This window comes from Protobothrops mucrosquamatus, unplaced genomic scaffold, assembly GCF_001527695.2.
Source record: "Protobothrops mucrosquamatus isolate PMUCROS unplaced genomic scaffold, P.Mucros_1.0 scaffold12, whole genome shotgun sequence".
In the NCBI taxonomy this organism is placed as follows: domain Eukaryota; kingdom Metazoa; phylum Chordata; class Lepidosauria; order Squamata; family Viperidae; genus Protobothrops; species Protobothrops mucrosquamatus.
The window spans coordinates 861186-884619 of NW_015386399.1; the positions used below are offsets into that span (position 1 = coordinate 861186).

Here is a 23434-nt window from a genome sequence, read left to right on the forward strand (position 1 = left end):
ATTCTGCTGGGGGGGGGAGTTTGCTTTCGCTTGGGATAACTTTTGCTTTCTGTTTTTTCTCTCCGCCTCTATCCACTTGAAAAAAGACTATGTCTCCCTTATCGTAGAGACAACTATGAAGAAACTAAACTGGAGAAGATCTTGAGATGCGTGCCAACTCTGCCAATTACGCAAACATCGTACCACCTGTGGATTGGCTGGATTTCAAATGGACACTATGACTTTGATGGGAGGAGGAAGATTGCTAATTTAACTATACCGTTTAAATGGGCTTTCCCCCAGATGTCGCCTTGACTTCCCTACTGTCACTAACCCCTAATAAAAGTTCCTTTTGAGACAATGCCTGTTTGAAGAGTTCTGCTTTCTTGGGTGGTTAGCTGAGGTGGGTCCTTACAATCTCTTTAACTCATCCCTTCAAATCAGGGGTTTCCATTTTGGAAGATGTATGCCTTGAGACTCTTCAAAGTTAAAAAGTCCTTCATTCCCTCAAACAAAAGAAATGAAATTACTATCCTGCCCATTCTAACATTATAACTGACTACCTTGTTTTCTGCAGATCCTTTAGCCTAAGGAAAGAAGGAAATGTAGCCCCAGCCCCAGCCCCAAAAGTTTCCCACTTTTAAATTAGTGTGCAAGGTGAAAACAGTTCTGGTTTATCAGGGTATATGGGAAGTCCTAGATTAGTTTGGATGCAATTTATTCCCCAACATATATTACAGCAAGTGCAAACTTGTGTGACTATCCATTAGTGTAAACAAAATGGAATGTCCACAGAAACAAAATGGAGTAATATAAATGTGGAAAACTGGAGTGTCTGTCTAGCTTATAGCAAATGAACTGATTAGCATCAGAAGCACTAAAAAGCCATCAATGTCAAAAAAATTATTGGTCACTGATTATAGCAATAGCTTTCATGAGACAATAAGAGAAATTCCATTGCACATAGTGGCAAATGCCTTGAGAATATCTCATAAAAATGCAATATAAGTTAGAATCCATTAACATCTGACCTCTCCAATTGTTCAGTTCAAAACACAGCACACTCACAAAATATATGACTGGAACACACCTACATTATCTATTTGCCATGAATAAGTTAAATTCATTTTGTTTGTTTTAAAAAGTCCTTTAAACTCAGTTATTATAATATTCTTTATATTATTTCTTATCTTGAAATCTCACTTACTCCATTGTTACAAAGTCATGCATTCTATCTCGGCCCTCCCTAAGCTGATGTCCTCCCAAACCTCCCATTAGTATGGAGGACATCAGAATTGTACTCCCAATATATTTGGAGGGCACCTGCTTAAATAAGGGTTTGTTTATCTATCTATCTATCTATCTATCTATCTATCTATCTATCTATCTATCTATCTATCTATCTATCTATCTATCTATCTATCTATCTATCTATCTATCTCTATATCTATATCTATATATCTATATATCTCTCTCTCTCTATATATATATATATCTTAGCTCCCCCACCCATCCCCAAAAGCCTTTTTAATAATCTGAGTGAATTGGTATACTATAATCCTTATCTTGATAGGTTTTCTATAGTGTTATTTTTTTCCAGACTGGGTTAAAAGATTATGTTTACAAAGGCAAATTAGTTTCTGACAATTATTTGAAGGTTTTTTCCCTTCTGTGCAAAAGTTGTATAGAAGAATTTGATGTATAAAAAATTAAAACATGGAATATACAAACTGTTCAGCAACACTACAAAGAATGGTGAAAGGCTTTTGCAAAAGATTTTACAGCAGAAGTGAAATAAAAACAAGCAGTCTGTTATCAAACAACAATGAAAGCATGCTCAAAGGTGTGGTTATTCTTTGGTGGCATTCACAATTAATGCCATACTACATGATGAGAAGATTCATGAGGACAAGATAATGACCAGCAGAATGGAGGAGAGATGCAACAAGGAGTTTTGCAAAAAGACAGGAAATCTATACCCACCTTTACAAAATCAGGGCTCGAATTTGCATTAGCAGCTGAATCAAGGAGCATAGATTCGGCATGTATTCTGCATAACCGTTCTTTAAGATCTGTGTTTTGTGCTATGGCCTGGAATATTTAAGAAAAAAAATAAAGTACATTTGGGCCATCAAAGTGTGACAGCTAATTACAAATAGTTGTCTCTGGTATAAAAAAGAGAGAGAGAAATGGAATTCTAAGAGTATTGGGGGCCAAGTATTTAAATGGCAAGAGCTATATAGCAACAGAAAAGCAACCTTTGCAAAGCACCAGCTCAGAGAGCAAAGATGGGGTTAACTCTGGGATGAACTTGTGATGGTAAATTTTCAAGTATGATCTGCAGCCAGGTTACTTAAGAAGGTAAGCGAAGATGGTATTAAATCTGTGGCATACTGCACTGCCAGCTTATTGGGAAATAATGATTTGGTACAGGAGTGCAGCATCTAGTGATGAAAGGCTTAATATTTCTCTATCATGATACTGAATTTATCGAAGTATTGATATATTTTTTTAAAAAAAAAAATGTAGTCAGAAGCCAGAGATATTTTTAATGATCAGATGAAGAAAAAGTTTAATCTTTTTGGGTTCTATCATCACTGTCTTCTAAACCTGGTTGTAATGAAAAACGCACATCTGACATTACACATTTAACATCACATGCACTTGAGAGTTATTAAGAATTTCCAAGAATACACAGGTAATAGATGCAAGCAGAAATGATTTCAAATAAGATTATTCAAGATTTATGGATAATAGCTGATTCTTCCATATATTTTTTTTAAGTATAAGGCAGATGTCTTACATTGCTGACAGATCCTTGGTTTGTTTTTTTTTTACTATATTCCGGGAATATAATTTTAAGAAGAAGTGTGACTAATGAGTTAGGAAGTATATATGCTAATTATCTTCCAAATTCCTCTCCATTCCATTTAATGAATGCTGCCACTAACACCAACTAGGTGTGAATATCCATTTCTCTTTCCTCCAAAAACAGCAAACATTCTTCTAGCTTTGATTTATGTCAGAAAATAATCATTGCTAGATGAAGATGTTACCACAAGATAACTTTTTCTTCTATTAGACAAAGAGGTTGAAAACCATTAGTTTATTCAAGAAAGAAGGTTCAATGCATGCAAGCCAAGCTTGCTTCTGTGCAATAGTAGCAGCAGCGTGGTGCCTTACCCACTTAACTACAACATAAGTAAAAGACAGGAAATGCACACCCATTTGGTAATAACTGATATTAATCTCTGTATGACTAATCAGGGCAAGATCAAACAAGTCTCCTTAGCAAGTGGGTGTTGCATGATTTTTTTCAAGCAGAATACAGTTTTTAAGACGACTATGACTAACCACTTGGGAATTTGTTAATTATCTTTGATGTCAAAAGAAATGATACTGCAATGTTATATCCATTTATCTGGAAACAAGCTTCAATGCATTAAATAGCAAGTCACCATGAATAAAGTTTTAGAAAGTTTTAATTATTCAGAATGTCACTGTCAATACATGTATCAAATGTAGCATGCTAAACAGGTAGATGGATAGATATAATGTTGTCTATCATTCTGTTTCTTTTCTTTGTTGATTTAAAATCTATTTGCCAGCCAGAACTGCTACTGTATAAATTAAAATAATTAATAAGTAAAAAAATGAAGAAAATACAAGTTTTAAATTTAATCCCGACAGATGATATATGAATAAAGTACCGAAATTGATGTGGGCAATCTGAAAGTATTTTCATTGCCAATATCCAAATATATCCATTATATTTTGGGGTCACATTTTCTCCATCAGTCATAATGGTATAAAGTACAGCTTACTAATAATGCTGAATAGTAGAAAACATTTTAAAAGGATGTCTATAATTCATACTTATTATAAAAAACTCCCAACCAGAATCAGGAGCAACTTCTGAATACCAGTTTGGAACTTTGAAATTGTGTCACGGAAAATTGTTGCCAATTACACTTCTCTAGATTGGGTGGTCATTCATGCCTGTGTGACCCTCCCCTCTCCCCCCATTTTGGATTATTGTAATAGATCATACACGGTTCCAACTTTTAAGTTCAATTTGGAAACTTTAGCTAGTGATAAATAAAACAGCTGAAGCAGTTTTGGCTCCAGTTAATTTGCGTATGTGAAACCTTTGCTTTAAGAACTGTAAGCAGTGTGTTTCTAGGTGCAAGTCAAAGTGTTACTATGGATGTCACTTTTGAAAGTCTTCATGATTCAGGTCTCTATAGACTACATATTCCAGCAGCTTCTGTCCATTCATTAAGAGCTGCAGGAGAGACTACTCTCATTCTATCCCCTCACAGATTTTAATTTGGGGGAATCTCTTAGTCTAGCCTTCTCCAATGCTATCTCCTCTTCTACAGCAGCATTCCCTCTGACAGCAAACATATTCCTACTCTCCCGGCCTTTAACAAAACTGTTGAGACCTGGCTATTTCAATGATGCTTTGGAATCTGAGGGGGTAGCATTCATCTTGTTTCCTTCTGAGTATGAAAATTTACCTGAATAAATTATTATGGAGATTCCTTATATTGTTTTAACCTTACAGGTGTTTATAAATGTATAAATTATGGAGAATCAGTTTATTTATTAACTGAATAGGTTGAAAGCATGCTATACCTTTAGGATTTGATGTTAGGGAAAATAAGAACTGGCTACCTTAAGTGCTCTCTTGTACATCTATAAATCCAGCATCCACATGTATCAATATTTAAAATGACAAGATTTATTTTCAATTTCACAAGCACATGACATTTAAACCTGGCTTGTTGCTTGACACTGATAAAAATATATATGTACATGTGGATCTTTATTAAACAACAAAGAGGCCCCATGAATTTGCATCACTTCTTTTCCACATGTCAGTTTCTATAAGGTTTGAAATAAGAGTATTTACATATTTTTTTTAATATTTATTCTTCGTTTACCTATTAGGGCAATGAAACTTCACCAATGAACAATATGCGGCTTGTACTATTTCATTAACTTGGATGGATATATACTCCTTTTAAATATGCAGTGCACAACTTCAATCATATAAATAATATTATTAAAGTGTAGTAACGTGTTTTGTTAGAAGCTTTAATAAAGCAACATGAAGTCATAGGAGTTAGGAAATGGAGTGAAGTCTAAAAAGAAATCCATATACCTCATTTCCTAACTCTTGTGAAAATTAGGCATGTCTCTATGCTTTGCTACAAGTTATTTTTTTATTATATTTTGCTTTTCTTCAGGAACTCAAAAGCATTTTTGGTCAATCCATATTTGTGTAATAACTAGATACTGTGCCTCCTTTGTCCCTGTCCAATCCAGAAAAATTGTCCATATTTCATAACCATATAGGAGCTACATTTGATTTCCAGAAAGAATTAGCAGGGTTATTTCTATCTACATCTTTTTGGCTAATTTTTTAGGATATCCTGAACTGCTTAACTTTAATGTCTGCCAAATGTTGGACAATTGTTTGGTGATTTGCAACTGAAAGAATAAAATATTGTGCATTCTGCAATGCAAAACAAAAATGAAAAAACTCATTATATGAACCAACCACTGCCTCACAAGCACATAAAAAAGCAATGCACCATGAAACAATATAAATTCTATTTTCAGACCCTAACTGGAATAGAAAATTTGTTCAAATTATATTTTTAATTTCTGTAGTAAATTAGATCTAAGAAGTGATATGATAAGAGATGTCTCTTGAAAAAGGATCCCTTCCACAATCACCTTACTGTTGCAAGGAAAAGTTAAAGGAAATAAGGCCTACTAAAAGGAATGCGTCCATCAGAGCTGAATAAACTATTACAATATTATAGTCTCCAGCCTAATTTTTTTGTTCACTAATATAGGCAAAAAACAGGATTATTGTTCTTTACAGAATACAGCAACTAAGAGATGAAGGCTGTAAAAATATTTAAGAGCTAAATGAATGGGTGGGATGCAGTGGCTATTAATATATAGATCTTAGCACCAAAGTTGTTGATGTACAGTTTAAACATTGCTTTTTATTTTCACACATACAAAAATCATCTTCTAAAATTCTCAACATAACCTGATCTTGCAATAATATGTGGCAGACTTTGCTTATGGATATGGAAGAATAGGGAAAGATAAAAGAATTCCAGACAGATGAAAACAAGAGCCATACTTCAAGCTGAAGAGGGAAAATTCCACTTTTCATAATATTCTTATACATTATATATTCTAAAATAAGCAACATAAGATGATATATTACATCACAACTTTACCAACAGACTTTATCCCTTTAAAAGTATCTATGCAATTATTTATATGTGCGAAGCACTGCAACTTCAAGTGTTATGATTTATTCCACCACTCTATTCTCCACCTTGCTTGCAATCTTGGAACTATATTTGGAAAAGTCTGTATTTAGGGCAATTCATCATCTCCCAATTTCCTTCCAGTTTCAGTTTCATATATGGACCATTTGTTTTATACCAAGAGAACAACAGATTTTTCCCTTTCAGAATTGACTGCTGTTGATCCCAATCACTAATCAATATCAATATAAGGAGCAAGTTGCCCCAAACTAATTGTATTTTGCTTGGGACTCAGATAAGTGATCACAAAAGGGTTGTCCTGCAAGCTAACCTCTTGAAATTTGTTTTTGTTAGTGGATAGATTTTATTCAAAGATCAATGAACTCAAAATTAATGATGGGATTTTATTCCATCTTATTTAGCCAGATTACCAGAATTACTTTCAAGATGCTTCCTTAAGACTTAGGGAATGAAAATAATGGTGGTCAAGGCAAATGCCAGACTGCCCTATTGCAGGTAGAATGATACAACCAGTTCATTCTATCAATTTATATTTTATTATATAAATTCAAAAGTAGAGTATACAGTATTAAAGAAGAGGAGATAAATGGATAGATGCTCCCACAATCTTCTATGTCTATTTTTGGAAGTCAAGGTTATAGTTTGAGAAAGTAACAAGCATAGATCATCTTGAGCACTGGAAATATTTTTTTATCATTAACTTCACTAAATTCTGTGATGAAATATGACAGCCCACTACTTGGAGATAAGACTATTATGGAGATAGGACCTATTCACACTAAGTGTACCACTTTACAAAAAATGAAATACGTGCCTGTATGTTCAGCACAAGGACACACACTGTGCCTTCTACCACACTTAGGCAACTCTTGGCAAAATCACAATTTGCAACTTGTTATAGAAACAAGTGAACAAGTGTATACCAAGCTCAGTTCATTTCTTTGAACTCCCCTTGTTTGAAGTAAACTAAATAAAGACAAAAATCAAACCAAAAAGAATTAATGTAATTGATAAGACACGTTTTTGAACACCAGTCCAATTAATGTGGGAACTTACAGATGATAAGGCATTCTTTAGTCCAATTATCTGAGCAGATGGAGATGCGACTGAATCGTGGTCAAATATCTGCTTCAGCTTCTCTCTTTCTGTTGAAATCGTGCTGAAAGCTGACTTTAAGGTAAAGTACACTACAAAAATAGTTCAAAAAATAATTACAGAAATGACAGTTTATAGGGCAAAATGTAGAACTATTCGAAGCATCACAATGAAGACAAAGAACACCAAGCAAGCAAAGACTCCCAAATCTTGTGATTAATGTCTTAAAAATTGTGCATAAAAGAAATATTTGTTTCATTTGAAAAAAAAAAAGTCCCTGAAATAGAATTCAAATGAATTTAGCTGGGAAAAACTTTGCTGGCACAATGGTTAAGTTACTGCATATGTATACTACATATAAATAAACGACTAATGCCATTTTTGTTGGACTTGGAGGTCCTCAAATTTTTTTCTATTTTGTTTTAATTAAAATAGCTTACTCTTTTAATAACTCTTTTACATCACCAACGCTAAAGCTGAAATTCAGCAAAAGGTTTTAACAAATGTCTGATATGTTAAACTATTCCAAAATCTTACATTCAGAACAACAATCAATATGAGATCATTTCCTGAGGGGAAAATAATTAAGAAAAATATTTATAAAATATCTCTTGTGATCTCAATAAATAGTCCAACATTTGATATTCATAAATTGTATGCAGTGTTCACCAAGTTTAATTTTCATGAATCTACAAATTGTTTTCATCATCTTTCTATTGGGGACAAATCCCAATTACCTTTGTGCGCTACGTGACACAAATCCTCTTGCAATTTAGAAAATTCTGATGTCACCTCAGAACCATTTGAATACATTTTTTCATCCCCGTAATCTAATGTAGATAAATTAGGATTTGAAGCATGCAGCCTTAGTGGAGTAGAAAGAACAGATGGTACCTACAAAGAACGAACATTTATTTATTTGTTTGTTTATTTATTTATTTACATTCATTCATTGTTGCCAATTGTTAGACTGCCTGGATATGTTTGCAGTTTTCTTCACAGTATTTCAATATTTGCCATTGCTCCTTTCTAGGGTTGACAGATAGTGATTGGCCCAAGATCACCCAGCTGGCCTTTGTGCCTAAGGTGATGCTAGAATTCATAATTTCTCAGTTTTTAGCATGATGCTTTAACCAATTAATAAAAACGATGCATACAAACTCCCACATGAATGAAATAAAACATTAAGCTTGCTGCTATATCTGAAATAATGCCAAAGATGGTCATTATACCTGTCTTTATTTGGCTCTTTTGGCCTACAACAGATTATCTGGAAAAATGATAAACATTCCCTTTCTGACACTGTTTGGATCTGACATTCTCCTAAGAAATAGAATTCTTATAAGCAGGTTTCTTTATAAAGAAATAACAGTTTATTCTGACTTCCGGTTTTGCATCATAGTGACATGTCTGAGGGATTGCGGAGCTGGTTTCCACAGCTGGTTTCGCCCTGCCTGGGGACCCTAAATGGATTTAATGTCACCCTTGAGAGGCGGCGAAGAAGGGGCACCCTGATGATCGCAGAATGATGGCGGTCGATCCGTTTGATCTGGGGGAAGCCCTCCAATCCAACAAGAGAAAAGTTAGCTGCACTCCTGGTGACTAGCCGAAGCTACTGGCATCTGAAGTCCAAAAGCACCAACTAAGAACAACTGTGAACAGCGTATTAGAGATGGGTGAGAATATTGATCTTCTCTTCTCTATTTTGAAACTGATTTCCTGGAAAAGATCCCCAAGAAGCAAAAAATCCTCCAAAAGAGAGAAGGAGGGGGAATATAACCCCACTCTTCCATAGGCGGAAGTGACGATTTAATTTTTATGGGGGACAGAAATACATTGAAATGGACTAATGTAAAGCTATAATTTGGATAAAACTGAAAATTATGGAAATTGTTAAGATTTTCTACTTAAAAGGATATTGCTGGAATTACAAGAAAATAATTGTTTCATTTTAAAAGCTGGAAAATAAACCGATAATACTGACATCTAGTAGTGGAACAGAGTATAGAATTATAGCCGTCTTGCCTCAGAAACTGGCTAGATGCCCAGAAACAGAGTACTTATTAAAAAATTCATTGGTTTTTAACAATAACAATCTCCAGTGCCTGGTGTACAGTGTGTTGTCTTGGTTTATATATTTGAGAAAAAAAACAGGCAATAATTATTAATTAACAGTCAATAATGATTAAATTTGATGATTTCATAATTAGTATATTAATTAATAATATATTTCTTTGATCTTCTCTTCTCCCATTTGTATTCTCCTTCTTCAACCTTAAACAAATATAATTCTTAATATTTTCAATATATAAATGATTAAATATAGTCTTTTTCATATTTATTCAGATAGTGATAACATCTATGTATAACATTTTTTTAATCAGCTTATATTATTCTTATAACCATCATCTCATTAGTTCATCATGCATCCTATTTTAATGATTTTTGTTTAAGCTTAATTTCCCCTTTTATTCAAATGGTGGGATTCAAACATGTGAACAACTGGTTCTCTGTGTGGATGCCGCTTGCAGAAGTCCATTCTGGGCTGGGCAACAAAAAATTAGCTACCGGTTCTGCCAAACTGGTGCAAACTGGCTGAATCCCACCACTGTACTGGGCTATCTATTGCAGAATGAGAAATACAATTATTTATGAAAATTGCTGACCTTCTTGGATTATAAATACTTACTGATTTGTGATATTTAAGTTTAAGAATAGTCTACAGAGACAGAAAAACTTTGACCTTTTGGCTATTCTCCTAGGGGGGAAATTACTGGATGGTTTTTAAATGACTGAACATTTTGGATTGTTTATAAAGATAACAGATATATAAAACTATAGCAGTAATTACTAACCTTTTAGAGACCGAGTACCCAAACTGCAACCCAAACCCCACTAATTTATCATTGGGTGCCAGATGGCGTGGCCCACTGGGTAGGCATGGCCCACTGGGTAGGTGTGGCCCATTGGGTGGGTGTTGCCACTGGGTGGGCGTGGCCGCAGTAGTCATGGCAAAATGGGTGGGCGTGACCATCTCAATGTTGCTTGTGGGGACACCTATGGGGGCCGGGCATGGTTGGGGGAGATCCAAGGGGGCTCTGACGGGTGGGATGGTGGGCAGGAGTCTCGTCCTCTGGGGTGAGGCAAGGCGAGGGAGGGGGCAGAGCAGGGGTGACATTTCCATTCAGCATTTCTTGCAGACGTCTCATGACCCAAACATCAGCAGTGCCAGAAAAGAGGGGGTTTGTGGAATGAAGGCGGAGAAGAGGAGAAGGAGGGTGGCTGTGGAGTCCTTGCTCTCTGAGCTTGGTGGCTTTCTTGCAGACGTTTCATGACCCAAACTAGGTAACATCAATTAGTTCACTTATTATTCCACCACCATCCTCAGAGACATCCTTATTAAACCACCATCCTCAGAGACACCCTCCCAAGGACCCTTCATTTTAACTCTTAGCCAGAAATATTCTCCTTGATTGGCATTCCGGACCGTCTCAGGGCAGAAGAACCTGCTTGGCAAGACCTCATTCCTCTTTCCCATGGGGCATATACCAATGCCCCCATCCTTCCTCCACCAGTTCCTGGACCCTAAAGGCCAATGAAATTTCTCTCAACCACCAGTACCGGCACTCCCGGTTCCTCCGAGCTGCTCCACCACTCCAGTTTTGCCTACCTCTCAGGGCTTCACCTGGACGTGGCACCACCACCCCCCTTCGTGGATCAGGATCCTCCTCCAAAGGCTGACCGCATCCTCCCTCCCGGCGGCTCCCTTGACCTTTCATCGCCTCAGCTCCACATAACTCCTCACAACCCCGAAATAACCTTCCAGGAGCAAATTCTCCTCCTTTTTTCTCACTCACCTGGGCTGCCCCCACAAATACCTTGCCCTTTGCCTGCTCCCTTCAGACCCATAACCGGTGCCCCACTCCAGCAGCCCCATTCCAATCGCCGGTAGGGCTGGGTCCCTCGGCAATGGTGGGAGTGATGTTGAGGGCTGGCAGCTCCAGTTTCCTTTTGGCTGGCACGGCGGCAGTGGCAGAGGCTGGGGCTCGCATTCCGTAGCGTCTAGCGAGGGACCCGCCTCAGAAGCAGCAGCAGCAGTGGCATCGTCATCACCAGGCTTGGCTGTCCTAAGCGAGGCTGAGGCTGCAAGCAAGGCCTAAACTTCTCAGCCTGGCTCTGAGGTAAAAATGTGAATAGGCAAGAGGAGAGGAAGGGGGTGTGGCCAAAGCGCGAGCGTGCCCTTGGGCGCACAAGGGAGAAACTGGGGGGAAAATCTTCTCCCACCAACTCGCCGTCCCACCACTGGCCCGACCTGTCTTTTTGTCTGGGCTGCCATTAGCTTCCCGGGCAAGCCAGATAAAAAGACAGGTCAGGCTGTAATTTGAGGACCCCGAGCTACAGCTTTGGTGCCTCTGTAGGCAGAGCTGCAAAGTTCTGTTCTCTGACAGAGAAGAGAACTTCGCAGCTCTGCCTACAGAGCCACCAAAGCAGCAGGTGGAGCGCCGAGGTTCGGGGAGGGAGGGTGCTGAAGTGGGTGGTTGGGCCATTAGCAAGAGCAATGCGTCTGAGTGGAAAGCAGCTTCGAAACAAGTGGGGCAGGGAAGGAAAGAAATCCTCTGAGGCTGCTTTCCGCTCAACTGCATTGCTCTTGCCAATGGCCTGACCGCCCACTTCAGCATCCTCCCTCCCCAAGCCTCCGGACTCCACCTGCTGCTTTGGTCGGCCTGCCAGCCCCCACCTCAACGCCCTGCCCATCGCCACCTAGCATGGTCACCCCTGGGCTGCAGGGGCTGGCCTGGTATGGGCCCCACCCTCCTGCCACCATGCAGGGTAAGGTTGCTGCCCCCGCCCCTGCCCAGATGCCCTTGCCTCCCCCAAGTGTTTTTTTTACTAACCTGCCTTTCAGCTGCATTCTGTTTCTCCGTTCGCTTCTCAGCCTTCACCACGTGTTTGTGGGACAAAAAAAAAGTTCCTCAGACTTTCTAACTTCTCGCGATATTTTGCGAAAAGTTAGAAAGTTTGATGGAACTTTTTTTTTGTCCCACAAACACGTGGCGAAGGCTGAGAAGCAAACAGAGAAACGGAATGCAGCTGAAAGGCAGGTTAGTAAAAAAAATGCTTGGGGGAAGCGAGGGCATCTGGGCAGGGCGGCAACCTTACCCTGCATGGCTTCGGCAGGTATCTGGCAGGGGGAGGGGAGCAACTGATCTACCACCATGCTAGCGCCACCGCATTACTTCTCTACCCCATGCACAGGCCGTGCCCACCTCTCGCATGGAGTGCCCTGCTCCTGCCGCTCCCCCCACCCTCCCACGGCACTTTCTTTCCAGCTCCACCACGTCACTTCCTCTGTCACTGTGTGGGACTAAAAATAAAGTTCAATCAACCAATTCCAACTTTGCAAGATCTTTTTTTTCCCCGCGAGAAGTTGAAATTGATTGATTGAACCTTTTTTTTTGCACACGGCGGCAGAGGCCTAGGACTGGGGCAACAGTGCACGTGCCCACAGAGAGGCCCACACATGCTATAGGTTCGCCACCACGGGAGTGTAGTGTTTGGAATTTAAGACTGGTTGGTTTGATGAAAATGAAGGTTGCATATACAAATAAAAGTGGTAAGAAATATTCTTTTCTAAAATCCCCACTCTGGAACATCAGAGATCTGCAGAAGAAATACTTCAAGATAAGACAAATATTTTCCAGGGGGAAATGTACACTATGTTACAACTAATTCAAACAACAATGGCTTCAAATCATAATGAGATTAAAAATAACTTTGATGATATTTTTGATCTAAGTTTACAATTAAAAAATTCTCAGAAAATGGTGATAAAGAATGAACAAACAAATCAGATAATAGAACAAAAACTAGAGAAAAATGATTCAAAGATGGAGGCTACAAATGAAGAAAACCACAACTTAAAGAAAAATTTACAAGATCTTGCTATAATATTGGAAACGGAAAAGACATTTCATTTTTCAGAATATCAAAACAAATCTGAAGACAAGTAAGAAGATTTGACAAAAAGGACAATAGAGCTGTTAGAAGACCACTAGAGTCTGGGAGACAAAAAATGGAAAGAAATTGAGGGAGAAGAAAAGTGGAAGCGACTTAACAAGTATGAATGGGTAAAACTCCTCCCCAAAAGCACCTTACTCAATTTGTCTTTCCCATTCTTAACAACACTTATAAAAATACAGGAAGAATTATATGGCAAGCTGAACACACTGACTTGGAAAGCTGCTAGGCAAGAGAAGAAGGCAAGAGCCAGACTCAAGAGCAGTGTTTCTCAACCTTGACAATTTTAAGGCATATGGACTTCAACTCCTAGAATTCCACAGCCAGCAATGCTGGCTGTGGAATTCTGGGAGTTGAAGTCCATATGCCTTAAAATTGTCAAGGTTGAGAAACACTGCTCAAGAGAGATGATCTGACTTATCAGATGGAATACTATATGACTAAACACTTGTTTGAATATGGTTAAAAGAATAGTTAAATTTTGGATACAAATGGGTTCTATAGTAAGAGAGATGTGATTTATAAGTAGTATAGTATGGCTTTATGATACAGGAAATGTAAAAATAATGAGATGATTTAAATGAATGAAATGTTTTGGATATTGAATTGTAATCAACTTGGAGAAAATTATAACTGATAAGAAATGTTCTGACTACAGAAGGGAACCTAAGCTTAAGTAAAAACAGGCGAGAACTAGATTTAAGACAGCTGACTTGACATACCAGATGGAATATCATATGACCATACATTTGTCTAAATATAGTTAAAAGAATAATTAAATCTTGGAAATGAAGGGGTTTTACAGTAAAAGAAATGTGATCAATAAGTAGTATAGTATTTCTTTTTTATTTCTTTTTTATGATATGGGAAATGTAAAAATATTGGGATGATTCAAACGTATGAAATATTTTGGATATTTAAATGTAATCCATTTTGAGAAAACTATAACTGACAAGAAATGTTTTGACTACTGAGGGAAAACTAAGCTTAAATAAGAGTTCTGAAAACAGGACCTATAATTATTTACATAAGATGATTTTTTGCAAATGCAACTATAAGATAAGCTGACTAGAAAAGACATTACATACTGATGTTATTGTTAAATATCAGAAAAATGTTTATATTTTTATGTATTGATAGTATTAAGAACTATATTCGTTTAATGTTGGTAAAAGGAGAATCTATTGGAAGAAGAGAGGACCAAGGAAAAGTATTTCTAGTTATATGTTGATTATGAAAGTATAGAAATTAACTACTATTCACTGTTGTTAAATATATGAACCCAGACAACACGTTGTTTACTAAGCACTGAAGATTGTCATTCTAAAAAAATCAATAAAATATACTAAAAAAAAAAAAAAAGGAAATAACTTTTTTTGTTAAAAGTGAATTGGCCAAAAAGCTCAATAGGCTGATTAAAACAGAAGCTCTACTCATTCCAATGCTACCTTCACAAGCAGAATGAAATCTCTTTCTAGTGTAGGAATAGTAATTAAGGCTATAAATTGTATTGGAAAAAATAACTTTTTGCCAGTTCCAGCAATCTATCTTAGGTGGCTTTCTGAAATAATGCTTTCGTAAAATATTTTTGTTAAAACTATTAAAGAAATTTTAAAAATGAAGTTGAGGTATAGAAGAGGTGGTTTACCTGCAACATCCCTTTAGCATCTTTACCAAGAGCTTGAGGCCATCTTCTATGTGTTCTTTTTTCTTTTTTGGGGCTTTCAAAAAGAAGACCCTTTACAGCAGCACATTAAAAAAGAGAAACGTGCCATTTATCATCATTCTAGGAAGAAATCTAGCTTTAGCAAGCAGAATGATCCCCCATCAGAAGTGGCAATTTTTTCAACTTACTTGCTGAATATTTATGGCAGGTGCTGAATATGTCCTATGGAGAACTTCCATGCTTTGTAAAAGCTGGCTCATCTCCAATAGATAGTTGTGACAATGGGAGAGGTCTGTTTGGAATAAAAACAATGGCTTTCACTGCTTTGGTGGAAAGAAGAGAGAAAAAGCAAAAAAGAAAAAAGTGGATTAAACAATCAAGCTTCTTGCTGTGCTTAATTGTTGAAAAACATAACTGACAGAATGCAAAAGTTGTTACTCAATATTTCATACCTGCTATTATTATTCTACCATTTCTAGAATTAACAATTTAATAATTGAATTAACTATTTAAAAGAGAATATCATTTCTATAATTTTAGAATATAAATATTCTATGAACAAAGAAAGTTATTGGACAATAGCTTCTGAAATAATGCTTTCCTAAAATAAAACCATTAAAGAAATTTTAAAAAAGAATTTAATGCCATCTTTGAACATAATATTTTTTATTTCCTTGGGCATTATGAAAAAAGAAAAAAGACTTTTCCAATAGTTTACAGCTTTAGCAGATATAATTAACTAACTGTTCTCTGTTATTTATATTCTTAACAGACAGTTCTGGTTCTTGAAACTGTAATAGTACATTAGTATAATTTACTTACTTGATATGAATGCATTATTGCTTATTTTTAGCACAATGATGCTAATTAATATTATCTTCACTATATAAGTTGTTCTCAAGTTATAACTGTAATTGAGCCTGCAATTGTGGCTATACATCATGACGGTCACAAAGTGGATTACCTGTCAGGTGCAAGCAACCAGACCCACAGGTGTAGAATTCAAACTAACTACTTTATTATATCCTGCCTATAATAATCTCTCCAGACTGCCTACTTCCCCCATGGGAAAATATAGATAAGGCTCACTGGAGCTTGGGGGAGGGGGGCTCAGTTCTGGATCTCTTGTGATTGTGCAAGGACTTGAGATTAATTCCCCACTTGAGACATCTCCTCCTGCTTGGCTAGGTGTTTCCCAACAGGATCTTTTTTGTTTTGTTTTTTTTGCAGTGGTTAAGTAAATGTGGCAGTTGTAAAGTGAACCATTGTTCGCTATGGTATATAACTGAAATTAAATGCTGGTTTCTGGGGGGGGGGGAACCATTATAAATCACAGTCATAATGTGGGCCAGTTGTTGAGTACCCAAAATGTGGTCATCGTGGATGTGGGAGGACCAAATGTAAAAAACTTCTAAAATGGATCATAAGCAGCATTTTCTGGACCTATTGTAAGTTCAAATGCTTGCAAAGCCATTCTGTACATTCTGAGGTGGCAAAGCTCTGCTCTCCATTTATCAGGTTCCCTAGAAAAAAGGGGAGATGCTAAAAAGCATTGTTACTAAATTCCAACATAAATGAACAGCATGATTTCACCAGCTTTCTCTCAATCAGAATTATCAGTAAACATATGCTTATTAGTATTCTATTACAATAATAGAATCAGGGCTTCTTTTCTCATAGAACACCCAGAACGGAGTTCCAGCACCTTTTTTGGATGGAACCTTGTAGGGTAGGCAAGGCGGGTTGTATGACGTGTGTGAGTTCCGGCACCTTTTTTTTTTTTTTTAAGAAAAAAAGCACTGAATAGAATATTTAATATAATGAATACTATAATCTCCCTAAGTAATAAATATTGAATAAATCTGATAATTGGAGAAAACTAAACAATAGAAAAAAGATCTACACATAAAACAAAAAGTTTATTTGACTTAAGCTGTAACAGCTAACCCTTCATTCAATATTTCCAAATAATTAAGGTCCCGTTCCCCATGTCCCCATTTAATATATAAAGAATGAATATTTCCCAGTCTAAACTGCTAATCAGAAAAGAGAGTTCAAGTAAGTCTGCACATGTGACTGATCAAAACTTCAGGGAAAAACATAATAGTGTTATTATACATTGTTAGGGACAGAAAAGCTTAATAAGGGATGGTCCCATGCCAATAGTATAGTTTTGTTTCCTAACAAGTTTGTTTGAAACATCTTGTTTGAAAAGCGGTAAGGACACTCTTATATTTTTTCCCAAGGAAATAAATTTCACATTATACTTTACAGGTTTGATTTGCCGTGAACCAATTACAGCAGCCCCAAGCTAGGCAGAATAGATCTATTCTACAAAGATAAGGAATGATATTTCATTAACATTTCTAAGAAAGTCCAATTTACAAAAAGACTTTTGTACTCTCATAAAGAAAGAACACAAAGAAATATATGTTTCTTCTGAGGGTCTCCTGATTTTGCACAATTGCACCACCTTTCTTGAAGCTAATTATTCAAGTTCTTCAAGCAGGTACCAGCAGTATTTATTTCAATATCACATGGAATAAATTTTTGATTTAAAGACTAGAAAGTAGACACTGTAAGAAAACAGGCATACTGTATGTCATAAAAATATCTGAGAAAATATGGAAGAGGTAGAATACTTAAATCTTTTAAATCATTCTACTTTATTTTTACCTTTTGAGCATCTTTCCATATCTTCAGATGGCTGCAAACAAGTTGGAATTTCTGGTTCATTTAAACAAGGGAATGACATAGGACTTCCCGCCTGCACTGAATTTTGCTGTGTCATGCTGCCTCTCTGTTATATGATGATAAAATTTCATAACTTATAATAAATATGACAACAATCATTTTCCAATGATGAACAGTGCATGACTTACAATTAAGGGACACGTCAAAATTAACCATCAAGGTCTACATTCAAATTCAAAAAGTTGATTAAAAAAAGTTTGCCCCAAATTAAGGAGACTATATGTATGACACTCTCTATACTGTGCTAATCTGCTGACTGGATGAATGAAGATTTACACCGAAAAGACAATTGCTCACAAAACATTGCCTTCAATTCTTAGAAGTTATCAAAAAACAAACAAAAAAAATCAGTAATATCTCTGCATGCTTAAAATACAAATGTTACCCAATTTGCTATACACCATATTATACCAAAGAAGCTGAGCAGTTTTCATCTATGTCAGCAGGTTAGTTCAAGAGGAGACTGAAGTCCCCTGAAGTAGAGAAGAACACACTCTGGAGAAGAATGCTTTAGACTGAAACCCAGCATGGGACAGAATCTATTTGGTGGGGGAAGTAGAAGAATGAAATGGGAGGAAAAGAAACAGAGACATCAAGTGCTAAAAGCCAGAGACTGAGGCAGTATCTTTGGCCCTTTCCCTAACTCTAAATAAAACTAGAGTACTTTAAAATATAACAATGAACATATCTGTTAAATCAACAATATAGAGTGCACACATATGTCATCAGAGAACATTCAAGAGGGAAAGAGTTCCTATTACAAAGCATCTTAAATCTCGGGTCATGACCTTATTCCTACCCTGCCAATTATCAGTAAAAGTGAGCAGAACATGGAAGAGTCCAGGCTTGCTTATCTAGACATAGATAACCTTGCAAAAGAATGCTGACTAAAAACAAAAACCTACTTTGTTCCACACTTTCCTATACTAATTAAAACAGAATTAAAAATGCCAGGAGGAGATTATATTTTGTCTTTCATCAAATCCTGAGAACTCACAAAAAGCCAATAACATTTTGATAATGGTTTCTTTTTTAAAAAAAAAAAATATTTTATTGATTTTTTAACATAAACACTTGATATTTGGTAAACAGTGTGTTGTCTGGGTTTATGTTTACAAAGTAATCACTAACAGTTAGTTTCTATATCACAAAGTCCACATAATAGCTTTGCTTGATTTTCTCTTCTTCCAATAATTCTCTTTGCAATTTCATTTTGATAATGGTTTCTGCACTGTACGTTATATATATGTTCCCCAAATCCTACCATCAATGTTTGTTGTATTCCGTATAATTATTAAACTAATAAATTAATCCTTAAATGGATGCCCTTAATCTATGGTTAAAACAAAGTCTACCTTTTTGTTTGCTGTTGATTCCAAAAGACCAGTTACTGAATCTGCAATAGATGTTGAAGCTGAGAAGAAATGATTGTTGATGTCATATGGAAACATGGAAATTTCATTTTGACGATACATTCTATGATGACGTAGTTTTGCGACCCATTCATCAAATACTTCCTGAGATTTTGCCTAGTAGAAAATTGAAGATGATAAAAACAATAATTACTAAATCCCAACATATAATTCATGTTATATGGTGGTGCAGTGTTAGAATGCAATATTGCAGGCTGAGTCTGTTCACTGCCGAGAGTTCGATCCTGATTGGCTCAAGGTTGACTCTATCCATCCATGGTCGATAAAAAGATAAAATGACTCTGTAAATCGCTTAAAGAGGGCTATAAACCCTTATGAAGAGGTACATAAATCTAAGGGATATTGCTATTGCGATACAGTCTTACTTTCCCCAATTAGGTCAAAATGATCAATAAAGCAATAATTTATCCTTAAGTATTATATTTGTTCACAGCCTGGGCTACTTTCCATGAGAATAGGATAATGTTTTTTCCTTGGGAATATAGAAAACAGAAGTTTTACTAAAGCAGATGAAATAGATTTGCTTTTTTAGTGAAGTTCTTGTAATCAGTTCTGCTTTTCAACCTAAGGGATAGGAGATAGAGGACTATGGGAAGCAGAAATATACAGCAAACAATACCTGGAACACGTAAACAACAGCACAAAAAAGCAGAAGATATTGACCAAGTATTAATCATGAAAAATAGGAAGTTGCTCAAAGGCTTGATGTTGGTCTCTCAGTAGCTTTCAGAAGAATTTTTAAAAATTTTCAAGCAGCCAATCAGGTCAGCAAAGCAAAAAAAAAAAAAAAAAAAAAAGCCGTATCTCCCTCAGCATTCTATTTCCAGTGAGATTTTTTTCCCAGTTGGTTTTTAAGCTGAAACACACATATGCAGAAATCTGCCAAAGATTTCAATGCAAAATTTAATTTAAAAAAATATTCCCAAATGGGGATGGTTGGAGTAAGAATTATTTTATCCATGTTCATCTATAGCCAACACTAAACAAATTTCAGATTGAGAACCATAAGAAAAATAGTTAAAAATTCAACTAGTGTCCCAGTCTATAAATAAAAACAGAAGACCCACAAAATCTAGAAATGAGCATTTAAAACCACATCAGGCTTTTTAAAACCACAGAAAAAGAGTACTATCGGTAGTGGAAGGCTAATGTATCTTATTTGTGCACATACTGTTGAAAAGCAAAGGGTTTTCTGGTTCATCTGTCCAACAAAATTAAAAGTAGATTCAATACAGCTCTCATTTGCTGATGCAATATGCTACACAAAATGTACATTTTCACCTAAAGAGGTTTAGTAAACAAACTACACAGTGATGTATCTATATTTCATTCCAAGTATATTAATTAATTATGCTCATTTGTTTTCTCTCAAACCTACTTTTCTCAACCATCTTCCACGGGAACAAATTAAATTATTACATATAGAGAAAAAACTGACACTGAGACAATTCATTATATTAACAGCTAATTTTGCAATTTTTTTGTTACAGTGAAAGCCCTATTTGGTTGCAGTGTCTTTTGCAAAATAGGAACACATATGGAGGGAAAAGGCTATTAAAGATTAAATGGTGAAGCTGCATTTTAAGCAAATGGCATAGAAATTTATTACTATATCACGGAGCTCCAAGAGGATTCTGAGCTTGCATGCACTGTAATGATATCTAAGAGCCATATAATATTTTTAGTTTCAGAATATATTCCTATTATTTAATTAGGATTACCTTCAAATGATAAATGTGTTCCTCAGTATCTAAATCTATACATTTAGTCGATTTCTTCACAGACATCACCGAAAGGCCAACATCTATACATCCATGCAACTTCCCTTTCTCTATCTGGTAAAAAAACATTTCAAATTATTTAGTTTGGCTTAGGAGAAAATGACATAAAATACGGATTTTCAGAATTACCTCTTTCTTCCTATTGATGTCTATTGGAAACAATCACTTATTTCTTTCCCCAAACTGTGAAGCTGCCATCATATTATGTTATATGACAACATCTGCACAGTCAGGCACTTACATCGGCTGGGTTCTTTGCATATTTCAAAATCCCTTTGTCCAGAAAGAACCATCTCTGCAATAGAAAAGCAGAGGTTTTTTAATCAGACAGGAAAACATACTGCAGTAACATGTATTTTTAAACAGTTGCAATATTCTCCCAGCCAACCTTTAGAAAGGACATCAAGCAAATGTTTTAAATGGCACTGGCGACAAACACCAGGGGTGAAGGCCGATTACTCACCTTATGCCAACCTTTCAGAGGCCATTTTCTTTTTTTTAGCAAGTAGCCTTCCTGCTTCTGGGGTTCCTGGGTGCAATTCATGACTCCGCGGAGTCCTTCTACGATTTCCCAGCTGTCCTGTTCAGAAACAGAATCCAAAATACCTGATGAGTTTTTTAAAAAAAATAAAAGGAGTACTATGTATGTTTGTTGCCTTAAGTTATTTATAAAAATAATAAAGATATAAAAATAAAATAAACTGATACAATTATACCTTATCAATATATTGTAAATCAATTTCAGGGAACCTGAAACATATTATTTATTATACCAATTTTTCAAAGCCCTTCATTTGGATGCAGGGTGTCAATTTTAACTGGTTTTTATTTTACTTAAAGTGACCTTTAAACTTAAGCCTTTCCCCGCAATTGAAATGAAATGTTACTCACACATCTTTGAATCAGCAACAAACTTTATTAGCATGACATTTTCTGTTCAAATTTTCCTGCCACCTCCCCCTCCCTCCCTCCCCCCACTCCAACAACCATCTGATGTGGCTTGGGCTGAGAGAGAATGACTCGCTCTAAGTCACCCAGCAGGTTTCCTGGCTTAAAGGAGGACTGGAATTCACTGTTTTCCATTTTTTTTCGCCCTTGTTCCAGTTTTAAGTTTTCAGTCTTCCAGCTTTACTTAAAAAAGGACAACATCTATAAAGTTTTATACATTCTTAGGCTGCTCTTGGATGGTATCAGAACACTAATGCTACTTCAGCCAAGAAGAACTTATGCCTGTAATCACTCATGATCTGAGTATAAATTGAGTAAAGCATCATGGAGACCCATCAGAAAAAAAGATGTTTCTGAGGCCTGATTATGCTGTACAGATAGTCTTTGCTTAACAACAAGGACTATCTGTAAGGCAGATAGACGCAAGACTAGAATTTTAATTGCTAAGTGATGTGATGTCCCAAGGACCATTGCCTTTCTTAAGCAAAGTCTGTGTGTCATTAAGCGAGAACTTCCTGCCAGCTTCCCACAAGCAAAGTCAATGGGGAAGCTGGCAGAAATCTGCAAGTCCCAGGCAGCTCTCATGCAGGATGGTGGGCAGATAAGTGACTGCTGCCAGGCAGAGGTGGCCACCATGGCGTAAGTGTAGTCGGGGTTCACTGCTATCGGGTGGGGGAGATTAGAAGTGACTTACCGGAATGACCTGACTTTGCTTGTGGGAGCCCATAGGGAAAGTCATAAATACCAATGACCAGAGGATTCTGTAACTTTTCTAAATGTAACCTGATTGCTAAATGCCCAGATTACAATAATGTGACCTGGGTGTTCTGGAACTTTGAGGATCAGTCGCAAGTACCACTTATTCAGTACCACTGTAATTTCAAACAGTCACTGATTCAGTTGCTAGCCAAGGATTACTTGAAGCTATGTGCAAGCAGGAATTGGCTCTTGATGGGTTGCAAATCAAATCATTGCAATAGGTAGAAGAGCAAATAAAAATTTAAAAACCTTTTGATATTGTGTTAAAGAGCCAGTTTGGTGTAGTGGTTAAGGCAACGCTTTCCAAACATAGATAATTACCCAAAATTGAGTAAAGGTGGTTTTTCTTTCTCACGCCAACCCAGTAAGGACATTTAAATAGGGACTTTCTGAGAAGCAGTTCTGGGTAATGAATGAAGGAAAAAAGTTTGGGAAGCACTTTGTCAACAATTAGACTAGAAACTGGGAGACTATAAGATCTGTCCTGCCTCAGGTACAAAGCCAGTTGGGTGACTTTGGGCCAGTCAATCTCTCCCTCAGCCCTAGGAAGCAGGCAATGGCAAATCACTTCTGAAATCTTGCAAAAGCAGCTTCAGGGACTTGCCCAAGCAATTTGCCAGGAGTCAACTCTGACAAGCCACCAGACAACAACCACCACCCTGTGTTAGTCACAAGGGGAAG

General features: G+C 36.6%; 1 protein-coding gene across 1 annotated transcript in view; it reads right to left on the reverse strand.

The window, feature by feature from the left end:
* Positions 1 to 23434, reverse strand: part of OSBPL3 (oxysterol binding protein like 3) — a 112011-nt gene that overhangs the window by 29508 nt on the left and 59069 nt on the right. Inside the window, exons 3-12 of the mRNA XM_015810581.1 lie at positions 21510 to 21626; positions 21288 to 21341; positions 20987 to 21100; positions 19188 to 19361; positions 17755 to 17878; positions 15267 to 15370; positions 15061 to 15150; positions 8132 to 8288; positions 7356 to 7486; positions 1963 to 2070 (exon numbers count right to left, since the gene is read on the reverse strand). Of these exons, the coding sequence (XP_015666067.1) occupies positions 1963 to 2070; positions 7356 to 7486; positions 8132 to 8288; positions 15061 to 15150; positions 15267 to 15370; positions 17755 to 17878; positions 19188 to 19361; positions 20987 to 21100; positions 21288 to 21341; positions 21510 to 21626 (1173 nt within the window). The remainder of the gene's footprint in view (positions 1 to 1962; positions 2071 to 7355; positions 7487 to 8131; positions 8289 to 15060; positions 15151 to 15266; positions 15371 to 17754; positions 17879 to 19187; positions 19362 to 20986; positions 21101 to 21287; positions 21342 to 21509; positions 21627 to 23434) is intronic.